Source organism: Martes martes (genome assembly GCF_963455335.1).
Source record: "Martes martes genome assembly, chromosome: 2".
In the NCBI taxonomy this organism is placed as follows: domain Eukaryota; kingdom Metazoa; phylum Chordata; class Mammalia; order Carnivora; family Mustelidae; genus Martes; species Martes martes.
In genome coordinates this window covers 91,362,044-91,377,825 of record NC_137889.1, presented here as the reverse complement: position 1 = coordinate 91,377,825, position 15,782 = coordinate 91,362,044, and the positions used below count along the sequence as shown (strand labels likewise).

The following is a 15,782-nucleotide window of genomic DNA, read 5'->3' as shown; positions in this document are numbered from 1 at the left end:
TACTTCTCCATCTTCCCTAGAATTAAGCCTTAGTTCTTTTTTTTTTTTTAAGATTTTATTTATTTATTTGACAGACAGAGATCACAAGTAGGCAGAGAGGCAGGCAGAGAGAACGGGGGAAGCAGACTCCCCACTGAGCAGAGAGCCCGATGCGGGGCTCAATCCCAGAACCCTGAGATCATGACCTGAACCAAAGGCAGAGGCTTTAACCCACTGAGCCACCCAGGTGCCCCAAGCCTTAGTTCTTTTATTACTGAAAAGATTCTGAAGGATTTTTTTCCTTCAGAAAACAATGAAAAAACAAAGGCAAAAACAAACAAACAAGTAATCAAAGACCCAATAAATATAAAACATACAATCTTTATTTTTCTAAGCACATTATGTTAAAGATAAACCTTAATTAGAAATTCTAAATAATGAACAGATCAATAATCTAAGAAAACTTTGTCTTTTAACAGAAGAAAGAGCTACATTCTAGTTTTATAGCTGTGTACTTTTAATATTAAAACTCGTTCTTAAATAAATTCATATTAATTTTAGCTTAATTATACATTAAAATTTCACAGATTTTGTTTCCACAACCTTCTTCAGCTTTGTTTTTTACATTTGGATTTTGTCCTATATTTTTTCTCTTTAAATAAGCAGGCTTACTTTAGCCCAAAGCTTTCTTTTCCCTTAACTAGAATGTATTTTCATTCCTGATACCTTCCTTTACCAGAAGCAAACATCTTTATTTTCTTGCACACAGAGATGTTTTCCTTATTATTTCTAGTAATTTTAATTACATATATTGATTAGAATTTTCAACTCTTAGAGACCTTAGCCAAGAAGTAAACAATTATGAATGCTCTTTTACATTTGCATTGTCTGAATTGACAAACTTAAACTTTTTATTTCTAAAAACATACTTTTTGTGATTTCTGCCTTTTTCATAGAAAATTTCTTAATATGGTATAAAACATGTTCACTAATAGGTGCAAATATTTTTTATTCCTCTGTAAAAAAGCAAAAACTAATTAAGCCTATTTTCAGTGATTAATGTTTTAGTATTTTATTTGGAAATAATCTTGATACTTAATGAATTTAACTTAACTCATCACTTAGCAAAACTTTAAAGTTTCAGTTTAGCAAAATGATTTGAGGAAATGATGTTAAAAATTCACCTAAAACCTTATTTACACCTATTCAATTCACTTGTTGTTAATTATGTTTAGATTCTAAACATTAGACAAAATCTAATTCTAAGGGTTTTCTTTTCCTGACAAGTTTTGCAACAGAGATAACATGAACCTATTTGATTAGTAAACTAGGCAGAATAAAAAATTATATGTTTGCATTGTAGTCAGTGTTAATAAGTCTAAGATATGTTTATTATAATCAACCAGCAACCTGAAATTACCCTTAATACTGAATATTTTCCCAGGTCTTGTGAATCCAGTAACCATTTGTGTTAGTTTCTATTATATTTCTGAGATATTTTTCTAAAAATTTCTTAAGTTAGAAGTTCTTATTTTTAGACCAATTAAACAGAGCTCTTTACAAATTTTAGTAATACCATCCAGAGGTAGAAAATATCACATTCTATACTAGACATGCATAGACATATAATCAGAGACCTTGTTGTTTAAAACTGTTTAACCATGAGACAGATATGATAATGCAAAATTTATATGAGGGCTCCCATTGTAAGGTAGATAATGGGGGTATCTGTAAGGTTATTAACCTGATGGACTTCTGTTTATGGTCATGTTAAGGCAATTCAGAAAGAGGGCTAGGATAAGTATTGAAATAAAAGAGGGATAGAGGGAAGTAGTGAGAATTCCATGAGTCTTACAGCCTTTTCTATTAATTACCTCTTCCATCTTTTTAATTTTTTATCATTTTATTGTAATGAAATTTTCAGTGAAACTATTTTTAGAATTTCAAAGGCTTTTCTTTCAAGTACATTCCTTAAATGATCTTATCTAATTGGAACATTCCCCATAATGGCCACTGTAATTCTCGATTGTTTTTAGTAAAATTTCACCATTTCTGTAGATAGTCACAGATTCTGAGACCATGGTTTTTAGAAATAAGCAGGCATGCTGGAAGGTGGTGTGCCTGACCTCTTAGAGTTTAAGGTTCTCATTAGCCAAGACTTTGGGTTTCTCAGAGCCAAACTAATATCTAAAGGCATATGCAGCTGGCTTGGGAATTATGTATGTTTTACAGTGTACCTACGTGCACAGAAACTTTTTTAAAGTGGGTGGGTAATCTAGTGTTTATCTAACCCATTGTGTAGCCAACTTATCCTAACATGGAAGTCTTTGAGTTAGGTGGTGTGTACACTAACACCTCCTAAATGCTCAACCCAGGCCCAGCAATTTTTGCAGGTTTTTGGCATCCAAAATTCCCTTTAGCAATTAGCCTTTACCTCATGCACCCATTAACAGAAACCAATAATTACCAAGGAAACAGAACCATGGACACCAACAGTAGGCAAAGAACTAGATACTGGGAAAAGGATTAAACCAGCAGACCTCAAAGAATGAAGACTCTGGACTGATACCAAACAAATTGAGAACTTCTCATGGCAGAGTCAGTTCTCCATGGGGAATCTGGGGATAGGACTGAGGGCTGGATTTAAGAAGTCACTGTGGACTTGCCAAAGGACGTTCCTACATGTACCACCAGCAATTCCCAATGTGCACTAAATCAGCAAATTCCACTGATGGAGACTGAGGTTGGATCTGAGGAAGGAATTCCAAACTGAAATTGCAGACTGGAATAAGGGCTGAGGATTGGCACTCTGTTAGAGACCTCCTGTCAGTCTAGATGGCCCATTAACTCTAGACTGTAAAGCCAATTAGATTGGGGGAAGAGAAAGAAATTAGTGAATGCATTGTTTGAGGCAAGGTCATGCTCCTAAGACCAGAAATGGTCTAATAGCAGATAGCCTCCTAGCGTAGATGAGGAGATTAATTTGGCTGATTAAATTTATATTCTTGGGGATATTAAAACTACAGTTTAGGAAAACTACAGATTAGGAATTAGACTTAGTTTACTGACAAGGGTTTTAACATTAGTGATTCTGTTTTGGGCCTGTGATTTTCTCTTTAACAACAAGTTTATTTTCCACATACTTGACTATCACTAAAAGTTACCTAAATACTAATAGTAAATTAATGATGTCTTTTGTTCCTCCTAGGTAAAAGATAAATTGCTGCCCCATTTGTTTTCACTAAGGGTATTTGATGCTTAGGAAAAGCTTAAGAAACTTGCCCAACATCACAAAAGATCTAGAATCTGGGAGAGCAGGAAGATCCTGAACTCACCTGGTCCCTTAGATACACCAAGATAACAGCTACATCTGTTATCTCAAAGACTTGCAGAACAGAATTTCCACAGTTAATAAAGAGGAGGCCACATAGAAGAGTGTAGGAGGGAAGGATACAGATAGCTGGGAACCAAACCCCCAGTGAGACAAATCACGAATGGTGGGGTGGAAGAGGGGAGGATATCACAAACAGAAAAGACAAGATCAAACCCCACCCAGACATGGGGGATTAGGACTGGAAAGATGAGTCCTTTTGGCTTTGACAAGGAATGGGGCATACTTTGTGAGCTTTTACTATCAGCAGTGTTTAACTCCAGATACTTTTAAAATCAGTAGGCTTAGTTCTGGGAGAGCTAGAGGGTGATAAGAACCTGAGTCTCTGCCCTTAAAGAACCAGCATAGCAAATAACCTAGAGGAGAAAAAAACATAGATGCAGCAGTTTAAGTAAAACCTGTGATATATATGAAGGAGAGTTACTTACTATTCTCAGAGCCTGTGCTGAAGGGGCAAGGATCTTGAAGAGACTTACCCAAGAACATAAGTAGCATTGGGTATCATTTATCTTCCTATCTCCCAGACTTGATAGCTTGAATACTTGCAAGAACCAGTGTGAACATTTTCCATCTATATTGCTAACACCAAGTGCCTGGCACCCACATTCCCCGGCAGACCCACCCTGTCTAACTCACCTGTGTTAGCAAGGCATCCCTCTAAAGCAGTTCCTGTCCTAACACACTTTATAAGTAGCCCCAGCAAAGGCCGTTAACATTCCAAAATGATTCCTTCCCTGGCAGGAGGGGAAGAAAACTACAATACACCAGCACACCAACAATTCCAAGCAGCAGAGCTTTTTAGTGGGGTGTCCAGGGATAGTGCTTTGCCTTTTGGTGCACCTGCATTCCTGACAGAGAGACTAAGTGTAGAAATCTGGTCTGACTGCCAACTTTGTCCACCATAGCCTCTCAGGAGCCAAACCAGGAGAGCATTTTGCTGTTTGGTGCATATGCACCTGTGGCAGACAGACTGAGTGCAGACAGCTAACCTGACTGATGACATGCCACATCTAAAACTTGTGGCATCCTTAGACCCCTTAACAGCACAGGGACCAAATCTTGATTGGTACAACCAGAGCAGGCAAGTTGGTCTTTGTAGCTGACTGAACTGAAGGCAAATGCAACTCGGCCACAACAATAGGGTATACAAGCCCACATAGGAGACACCCCTGAAATGCCCTGTTCTGGTGACCAGGGGACATTGTGCTACAGGGTGCCACAGGACTACTTCATAAGGCCACTACTTTCAAGACTAATAGCTACCATCCCAAAACATTGAAACAAACACAGAGTGAGACAAAATGAGGAACAGAGGAATATGTTCCAAATGAAAGAACAGGACAAAATCACAGTAAAAGAGCTAAATGAAATAAAATAAGCAATATGCCTAATAGAGAGTTCAAATTATTGTCATAAGGTACTCACTGGACTTGAAAAAAGAATGGAGAATCTCAGTGAGACCCTGAACAAAAAGATAGAAAATATAAAAACCAGTTGGAGATGATGAACTCAAATAACTGAAATTTTTAAAATATACTAGAGGGAATCAATAGCAGATTAGAAGATGCAAAGAATGAATCAGTGATTGTAAAACAAGGTAAGGGAAAGCAACCAAGCTAAACAGCAAAAAGAAAAATTAAAAATGAGAATAGGTTTTGGGACACCTGGATGGTTCAGTCAGTTAAGTGGCTGACTCTTGATTTTGGCTCACGTCGTGATCTCAGGGTTGTGAGATCAAGCCCGTGTAAGGCTCTGTCCTGGGCGTGAAACCTGTTTAAGATTCTCTCTCTCCCTCTCCTCTGTGTCTACTCCCCCACTCGCTCTTTCTCTCGCTCAAAAAAAAAAAAAAAAAATAGGTTGAGGAAACTCAGCAATTTCTAGTGTAATTAACATTTGCATTATAGGGATATCAGAAGGAGAAAAGAGAAGGAAACAAGAAGTTATTTGAAGAAATAGTAGGTGAAAACTATCCTAATCTGGGAAAAGAGACAGACATTCAGATCCTGGAAATGTAGAGAACCACTAACAAGATTAACCAAGGAGGTCCATACCAAGACAAAATAGTAAAATGGCAAGAAAATAGTTATAAACAGATAATTTTAAAAATGCAAGAGAAGAGAAAACAGTTACATACAAGGAAAACATTAAGGTTTATCAACTGTCATCTGATTTTTCAACAGAAGCTTTGTAGGCCAGAAGAGAGTAGCATGATATATTCAAAGTGCTGAAAGAAGGAAACTTGCAACCAGGAATGCTCTATCCAGCAAGGTTATCATTCAGAATAGAAGGAGAGATAAGGAACTTCCCAGACAAAAAAAGTTAAAGGAGTTCATCACTACTAAACCAGCCTTTTAAGAAACATTAAAAGGAATTATTTGAATGGAAAGAAAAAGCCATAACTAAAAGTAAGAAAATTGTGAATGGAAAACATTCATAGGTAAAAGCAAACATGTAATAAAGATAGTAGAATAATTATTTGTAAAATCAGAATGGAGATTAAAATGCAAATGCACTTAAATCAATTATATCTACAAAAGTCAGTCAAGGGATTCACAAATAAAAGTTTGTAAAATATAACATCATATACATAAAAACTGGAAGGGGGTTGTTATAAAAATTGAATGCTTTTAGAATGTGTTCAAACTTAACTGACCATCAACTGAATAGAGACTGCTATACACATAAGATGTTATATATGAACCTAAAGGTAATTACCAATCATGAACTTTTAATAAATGCACACACAAAAAAGAAAGGAATCCAGGCATAGCACTAAAGAAAGCCATCAAACCAAAGGGGAAGAGAGCAAGAAAAGAAAGGAACAGAGCAGAATGACAAAAACAACTATAAAATAAATTACAAAATGGCAGTATGTACATACCTCTCATTAAATACTTTAAATGTAAATGGTCTAAATACTCCAGTCAAAAAATATAGGGTGATTGAACAGATAGAAAACAAGACCCATCTATATGCTGTCTACAAGATACTCACTTCACACCTAAAAAGACATATGCAGATTGAAGGTGAAGAATCAGAAAAACATTTACCTTGAAAATGGAAATGGAAACAAAAAATTTGGAGTAGTAATACTTATCAGACAAAATAGACTTTAAAAGAAAGACTGTAGCAGGAGACAAAGAAGGGAACTACATAATGTAAAAGGGAAGAGGATAGGAGCATGTGGGTGGCTCAGTGGGTTAAACCTCTGCCTTCAGCTCAGGTCATGATCTCAGGGACCTGGGATCAAGCCCCACATCGGGCTCTCTGCTCTACCCCCCACCCCCGCCTGCTTCTGCCTACTTGTGATCTCTCTCTCTGTGTCAAATGAATAAATAAAATCTTTTAAAAAAAGGGGGGGGAAGGGAATAAAGCAATTGTAAATATCGATGTGCTCAATATGGGAGCACCTAAATACATAATGCAACTATTAACATACATAAAAGGAGAGACTGGCAGTAATACAGTAGTAGTAACATTCTTTAATACTCACTTTCATCAATGAATAGACCATCCAGGCAGAAAATCAACAAAGAAAGAAACAGGGTTTTGAATAACAGATTAGACAATTGGATCTAATATATATACATATATATACATATAAAACAGTCCATCTAAAAACAGAAAAAAACACATTATTTTCAAGTGCTCATGAGACATCCTCCAGGATAGCAGCATAGATCACATTTAGGCTACCAAACCAGTCCCAATAAATTCAGGAAGAATAAAATTATGTCATATATCTTTGGTATGAAACTAGAAATAATGGTATGGTATGAAACTAGAAATCAATTATGAAAAAAAAATCAGAAAAAAACCCCATAAATACACTGAGGCTTAAAAAGCATGCTACCGAAAAATGAATGGGTCTACCAAGATCAAAGAGGAAAAATAAAATAGAGACCAATGAAAATGAAGACACAGCAGTCCAAAACCTTTTGATACAACAAAAGGAATTCTAAGATCAATGTTTATGGGAACTAGGCCGACCTTAAGAAACCAGAAAAATCTGAAATAACCCAACCTTGTATCTAAAGGGTCTAGAAAAAGAAGAACAGACAAAAAAGAAGAACTAGACAAAGCTAGTGGAAAGAAAGGAATAATAAAGATTATAGCAGACATAAGTGAAATAGAGGCTAGACAAACCAATAGTAAAGATCAATGAAACAAAGATCTGGCTCTTTGTAATGATCAACAAAGTTAAAAAAAAAAAAAAAAAAGTTGATAAACCTTTAGCCGGACTCATCAAGAAAAAAGAAAGAACTCAAATGAACTTAGAAGTGAAGGTGGAAAAATAATACCACCATAGCAATACAAAAAAAACTAAAGGTAAATGTTATGAAAAATTATAGGACAAATTGAAAAACCTAAAAGAACTAGGTAAATTTCTAGTAAAATATCATCGTCTAAAAGTGAATCAGGAAGAAATAGAAAATTTGAACAGAGTGATTACTAGCAATGAAATTGAATCAGTAATTAAAAATGCCCAACAAACAAAAGTTCAGGACAAGATGGCTATATAGGTGAATTTTACCAAACATTTAAAGAGTTAATGACTATTTTTCTGAAAGTATTCAGGAAGCAGAAGAAGGAGGAGGAGGAAAACTTCCAAGTTCATTCTACAAGGCCAGCATTACCCTGATAACAAAACCAGACAAAGACAGTGCAAAACCAACCAACCAAACAAACAAACAACTACAGGCCAAAATCTCTGATGAACATAGATGTAAAATCTTCAATAAAATATTAGCAAACGGGGGCACCTGGGTGTCTCAGTTTGTTTAAGCATCTGTCTTCAGCTCAGGTCATGATCTGAGAGTCCTGGGATGGAGCCCTGTGTCAGGCTCCCTAATCATCAGAGAGTCTGCTTCTCCCTCTTCCTCTTCCTCTCCCTCTGCTGGTTCTCTCTCTCTCTCTCTCTCTCTCTCTCTCTCTCTCACTTGGTCTCTGTCTTTCTTAAATAAATAAATCTGTAATAAAAAAAAATTAGCAAACAGAATTTGACAACACATTACAAAAATCATTCCCCACAATAAATTGAAATTTATTCCAGGGAAGAAAGACTAGTTCAATATTTGCAAATAAATCAGTATAATACATCATATTATCCAAAGAAAGGATAAAAACCATATGATCGTCTCAAAAAACTCTTAATCGAGTTAGGTTTAGAGGGAAGATAATTCCACATGGTAAAGACCATATGTGAAAATCCCTGAACTAACATCATACTCATGAAAAACTGACAGCTTTTCCCCTAAGATCAAGAACATGACAAGGATGTTGATCCACCACTTCTATTAAGCATGATACTAGAAGTCCTAGTTGCAGCAATCAGACAAGAAAAATAAAAGGCATAAAAATTGATTAGGAAGAAGCAAAACTTTCACTATTTGCAGATGACATGATACTATATGTGGAAAATCCTAAAGACTCCATCAAAACAATAACAACAACAACAACAAAACCCAACTATTTGAACTGATAAAGGAATTCAGAAAATTTGCAGGATACAAAAATATATACAGAAATCCATTGCATTTCTATACACTAATAACAAAGAAGCAGAAAGAGAAATTAAGAAAACAGTCCCATTTACAATTGCACTTAAAGGAATTAAACACTTGGAATAAACTTAAGGTGAAAGACCTATACTCTGAAAACTGTAAAACATTGATGAAAGACATTGATGATGACAAAAACACATAGAAAGATATTCATGCTCATAGAAGAACTGGTACTGTAAAACTGTGTGTACTATCCAGAGCCCTCTACAGAGTCAATGCAATCCCTATCAAAATGCCAATGGCATTTGTCACAGAAATAAAACCAAGGATTTTTAAATTTGTAAGGAACAACAAAAGATCCCAAACAGCCAAAGCAATCTTGAGGAAGAACAAAGCTGAAGGTATCACCTCCCCAGATTTCAAGATACACTACAAAGCTGTAGTAATCAAAACGGTATGGTACTGACACAAAAATAGACACATGGATAAATCAAAAAGAATAGAGAACCCAGAAATAAGCCTGTGCTTATATGGTCAATTAATCTACAACAAAGGACACAAGAATATACAATGGGGAAAAGACAGCCTCTTCAATAAATGGTGTTGGGAAAACTGGATAGCTACATGCAAAAGAATGAAACTGGACCACTTGCATATACCATACACAAAAATAAACTCAAAATGGATTAAAGACCTAAATGTGAGACCTGAAACCATAAAACTCCTAGAAGAAAACATAGGCAATAATTTCCTTGACATTGGCCATAGAAACATTTTTTTAGATATGTCTCCTTAGGCAACAGACAGAAAAACATAAACTATTGAGACCACACCAAAATAAAAAGCTTTTGCACTATTAAAAAGGCAACCTACTGAATGGGAGAAGATACTTGCAAATGATATATACAATAGGGGTTAATATCTAAAATAAATAACTTATACAATATCAAAAAAACAGCACAATCAAAAAAAAAAAATGGGCAGAGGACCTATGTAGACATCTTCCAAAGAAGACCTACAGATGGCCAACAGACACATGAAAAGATGTTCAACATCACTAGTCATCAGGGAAATGCAAATCAAAACCATAACTAGATATTTATTACCTGGCACCTGTCAGAATGGCTAGAATAAAAAAGACAAAAAATAACAAGTATTGGTGAGGATGTGGAGAAAAAAGAAACCTTGTGCACTGTCAGTGGAAATGAAAATTAGTGCAACCAGTCTGAAAAACAGTATGGAGTTTCCTCAAAAAATTAAAAATAGAAATACCATATGACTCTGTAATTCCACTACTGGATATTTACTCAAAGAAAACAATAGTAATTTGAAAAGATATATGTACTCCTATGTTTATTTCAGCATTATTTACAATAGCCAATATATGGAAACAACTTAGGTGTCCATTGTAAAATGCATGTATAAAGAAGGTGTGGTGTATTTACACACATACAATGGAGTATTACCCATAAAAAACAATGAAATCTTGCCATTTGCAACAACACTTCTAAGACCTAGAGAGTATAATGCTAAGTTAAATAAATCAGAGAAAGGCAAAACCAATGATTTCACTCATATGTGAAATCTAAGAATTAAGAGAAATGAACAAAGAGACTCTGAAATTCAGAGAACAGGTGGTTGCCAGAAAGTGGGTGGGGGAATGGGTGAACTAAAGGGGATTAAGAGTGTAAACATCCAGTTATAAAATAAATAGGTCACAGAGATGAAAAGTACATAGAGCACATAGTCAATAAGATTATAATAACGTTTGGTGACAGATGGTGATTACACTCATGGTAAGCACTGAGTAATGTGTAGAATTCTTGAATCATTATTTTGTACACCTGAAACTAATATAGCACTAAATGTTAACTGCACTTAAATTTAAAAAATCTAGAATCTAGAGAAGCTAATATTTGAACTCAAGTCTTGTGATGCTACAGACCTCATACCTAATCACTATACAAGAGAACCTATATTCTTGACTTGTGCTAAGAGGTGAAATACTATGGATACAGTATCTTTATTCCACATTTAGAAGTAAGGTATTCTGGGGACTGTTTGTATTTTATTTCATTTATATATAACTTGGACTTTTTTGGTTTATGAAAAGGGAGTTGGACAGGAGAAAATGATCTATAAACTTCTCAGCCCAGTTAATGTAGGCATGAGCTTTAGTTTGACTTTTCACATGGACAACCATTTCTATGTCTTTCTGGCTACCTGTCAGTCACTTTCATGATGAAGACAAGAGGAGCTGTTATTTACACCAGGCATATTTTTAAACACAAACTACATTGGCTGAGGGAGTATTTGATCTCTTTGAGTAAGTCCATTTTAGGCTCACATTGCCTCTCTGCTTTTTCAATTTTCGTGAACTCTACTGGAATAAATGCAAAGAAACAAAAGGCATTTAATGAAGGATACTAGTAAAGATATGAGTTCAAGTTGAGTTTTATGGTATCTTATTTCTAAGGAGAGAGATCTGGGAAATTTGTGAATCATGTATTTGATATTCTCTTTCTCTCTCACTCTCTCTCTATATATAATATATAATCATTATATATTTATAGTTTCAATTTTAAAATTTCAGAAAATAAATTATTTGCCATCATTTTAAAAATAAATTATAAAATATGTATGCTTTTACATTATAAATGGTTATATAAGTTAACTTAGAAAAAAGTAAAACATAACTACCTAATAAAAAGTGCTTTTAACATTTTGTTGGATTATACATTGGTTATATCCATAATATATACATTGGTTATATCCATAATATATACAACTTTATATCTTTCTAAACATGCTATTATAAATAGGTTCTCATTTTGTTATATAATTTTCATGCTATAGTAAATACATATCTTCATAATAATCAATTGAACAGATTATAATTTTCTAAACTTTTCATTTTCTATTGAACATTTAGATTAACAATTTCTTTTACTGCTGTCATTGATGCTGTGAAAAACACCTTTGGATGATAGCTTTGGACTACTTCTTGGGTAGTAAATTACTTGGGCAAAAAAATTTGTACATTTTTAGTGTTAACAACACATAACATCACAATATTTCTGCAAAGGTACTATATAGTTTAGAATGCCAGCAGTAGTTATAAGTAGTACCACTTCAACATTCTTACCATTATTTTATATAAGATGTTTTGAAAATGTGCTTAATTTTTTAAAAAGTACAAACTGGCACCTCATCATATTCCTTTTGTATTTCCCATTTAGAGTGAAGAAGGAGGCCCACAGGAAGGAATTCTGGAAGATATGCCAGTTGATCCTGACAATGAAGCATATGAAATGCCTTCTGAGGTAAAATTTTATATACCTTCAACTCTGAAAATAAACTTCAGGAGTTCAAGTTGAGACTTTTTAATAAACAGTACCAAAAATCTATTACTGTCAGATTTTCCTTCCATTTGTCCTTACTGAAAGTGATTTACTCTCTAGAGGGACAAATTGGACAAATCCAGACTACATATTGTGCAGACAATTTGAAAGCTAATTTGTAAAGCATTGTTTAAAAAAAAAAAAAAAGGCACACCAGAGATACTCTGTGGTTCATACAATCTAAGATATGTACTTAATGACCCTTTACAGAAAGTGTTTGCTGATCCCTGCATTAGAAAATTATTTTATTAAAAACTTTACTTTCTAAAATAAATCCCCAAATTGAAAATTGGAGAAATCAACTCAATATCTAAATTCATTATTATTTGCCATACATTTCCAGCAAGATATTTGCATGGTAAAATAAAAACTACCCAAATTTAAATTATTTAATTAATTTGTTATTAATTAAATAATTTAAATAATTAAATTATAATTTAAAAATTATAGAGTAGATATATGATAAATGCATGGTTTGCAGTAACTGATGTACTCCAATCCAGCCTTTTGATGATTAATTTTAATTTGAAAATAAGTTTCTTTAATAGAAAATATATCTTAAGGAAAATTTAAAAATACTTTTAGATGAATGAAGCTGACTTAAGAAGAAATAGAAAATCTGAATAGACATATAATAAAGTAAAGAGACTGGATTATTGTTAAAAAATAAATCTACCCACAAAGAAAATTTTGTGGACCAGGCAACTTCAGTGATGAATTCTGCCAAACATTTTAGGAATAATTAATAACTATTAATCACAATTAATACTAGTTAATTTCTTTTCCAAAAAAAGAGGAAAGATTACTCCCCAACTATTTCCATGAGGATGGTATTCTCTGATACTGGCACCAGACATCACAAAGAAGATATATTATTCATTAAAAATTAAGTTAAAATGTCTTCCAGTTAGGTTATATATGATTCTTTATGGCATCAGTTAAAGGCATATTGATAATCCCATTTATAGAAATTGAGATTAAATTGTTTCTTAGATTTTGCCAAAATTTTTGAATCTTTTTATGCACAGCACAATACTAAATACTATAGAAAATACTAATTGATAGTGCCAGAACAAAAGGAGTTTACATTCTAATAGGTTTGATAAAAAACAAATACAAATGAAAATTTACTCCTTCATTTATTTGTGATGATTCCTTTAGACATTATTGACTGTCTTCTATGTACCAGGCATCACAGAGACAAAAATATTCAAGATACACAAAAAAGGTATATTTTACAGGATCTGGTTAAAGTGATCAGGAGTTTATAGAAGAGTTGGTGTTGATCTGTATGGGAGGAATGGGAGATATGATATGCCAAAATGTAAAGAAGACATTCTAGCACAAGGTAATATCAGAAGCAAAGGTGTGCATATCTAAACATACATAAGGCTATGTCTGAGGAACAGTGGATAATTAAATAGGATTTGTGGTTAGGGAACAGAGAGACTAGTGACAGATTAAGGCTGCAGAGATGGGTCAAAGACAAGTTGTAGAATACTAGAAGAACCTTTCCATTTAAGTTTGTACTATATTCAGAAAGCAACTTTAATTATTGAAGGTACTTTTGTTCATTTTAAAGCAGAATCCCAATTAGAGTTGTTTTTTAGGACTAATTTGACCACTTTAGTTAAGATCTTTAATATTTTTATTTATTTAATATTTTATTGTGGATGATATCCATATATTGTATGGAGAGAGGGGGATTTAGGATAAAGGTAATAATTGAAGCCACAGATGAAGAAGATATTTTTATTGAGAGAGCAAAAGGAGAGAAAATGTCTTTGTCTCCTTTTAAAAATTAGAGGATCTTAGCCCTGGAAGAGGGTTTTTAAATCACTGGATTTGGCTCTCAAAATGTACAGCTGAGGAAATGGGAGCAAGATAGACCAACTAACCTGCCCTGCAGGACTAGAACATATGACTGTTAAATGTCATCTGGAAGTAAAATTCAGATACCTGAACTCTGAGCAGCATAATTCACTTTTATATTTGACAGGAAGACAAAACTATTAAAAATGAAATTATATTGTGTATAACTGAATGGTTGCAGAGCTGTTATGAGTATAACCTTAATTCAAAGTGATGAGCTATGTCCTATATCATTCACCCTAAATCCTTCATTACAGATGACTAAAACTAATAATACTGCATGTTTTCTTTCTGATTTTCTTCATATTAGGAAGGGTATCAAGACTATGAACCTGAAGCCTAAGAAATACTTTTGCTCCCAGTTTCTTGAGACCTACTGACAGATGTTCCATCCTGTACACGTACTCAGTTCCAAATGCCCAGTCATGACATTTTCTCAAAGTTTTTACAGTGTATTTTAAACTCTTCCATCAGCGGTAATTGAAGTTATCTGTACCTGCCCCTACTCAGCATTTCAGTGCTTCCCTCTCACTGAAGTGATTATATGGTAGCAGGGTCCTTGTGTGCTATGTGGATATTGTGGCTTCAAATCTAAAATGTTAAATTAAAACACCTAAGTGACTACCACTTATTTCTAAATCTTCACTATTTTTTGTTGCTGTTATTGAGAAGTTGTGATTTACTATCATATATTATAAGATTTCTAGGTGTCTTTTAATGATTATTTCTGTTTAAAAATAATGACGTGTTGTGAAATTTGTTAATATATATAATACTTAAAAACATGTGAGCATGAAACTATGCACCTATAAATATTAACTATGAAATTTTACTGTTTTGTGATGTGTTTTATTAACTTGTGTTTATACATAAATGGTGAAAATTAAAATGTTATCTCATTACAAAAATATTTTTAATCCATCTCACTTTAATAATAAAATCATGCTTGTACAATACAAACTGAGAACTGACACAATTAAAGTTCTCGACAGCCATTTGAAGGAGAAGAATTTTAGAAGAATTAAACAGACAAGATGGAACATTAACCCTTTACTCTAAATTCACTGAAGAAACACTACCCAAAGTATGTTCTGACATGTAGTGGTATCTTAAGAGACTATGCAGAAAAAATGGGTTCCATGGAATAGTAAGAATTGATTTTGACTATGTCTACTTCAAGTATTGATAAAACATATTAGCACATTAAGGCTCAGAGAGAATCCAGTTAACTTTGTTAACCCAGCATTTTATTTATTTATTTTTTAAATCAAATCCTCCCATCCACCACTCTTGGAAATGCCTTTAAAAATTTCTGGGAACTACCAAACCATTACCTTAAGAAATGTTAATTTAAATGGATGCATTCCCAGAAATAGATCTTTCAAAACTGAATCGGGAAGAAATAGAAAATTTGAAAAAATAATTATTACCAGCAATGAAATTGGATAGTAATCAAAAAATCCCAACAAACAAAAGTCCAGGATCAGATAACTTGACAGAGGGATTCTACCAAATATTTAAAGAAGAGCTAATAACTGTTCTTCTCAAACTTCCATAAGACAGAAGAGGAAGGAAAGCTTCTAAGTTCATTCTGTGAGGCTAGTATTACCCTTACACAAAAACCAGACAAAGACA

General features: G+C 33.7%; 1 protein-coding gene across 2 annotated transcripts in view; it reads left to right on the top strand.

The window, feature by feature from the left end:
• The window catches only part of SNCA (synuclein alpha), a 152,181-nt gene extending 137,082 nt beyond the window's left edge, over positions 1–15,099 (top strand). Inside the window, exons 5-6 of one of the 2 annotated variants that reach the window (XM_080797353.1) lie at positions 12,114–12,197; positions 14,458–15,099. In XM_080797353.1, the coding sequence (XP_080653479.1) occupies positions 12,114–12,197; positions 14,458–14,490 (117 nt within the window). In that variant the 3' untranslated portion in view covers positions 14,491–15,099. The remainder of the gene's footprint in view (positions 1–12,113; positions 12,198–14,457) is intronic. The other variant, XM_080797354.1, reaches the window with a different exon arrangement.
• The last annotated feature ends 683 nt before the right edge of the window (positions 15,100–15,782 follow it).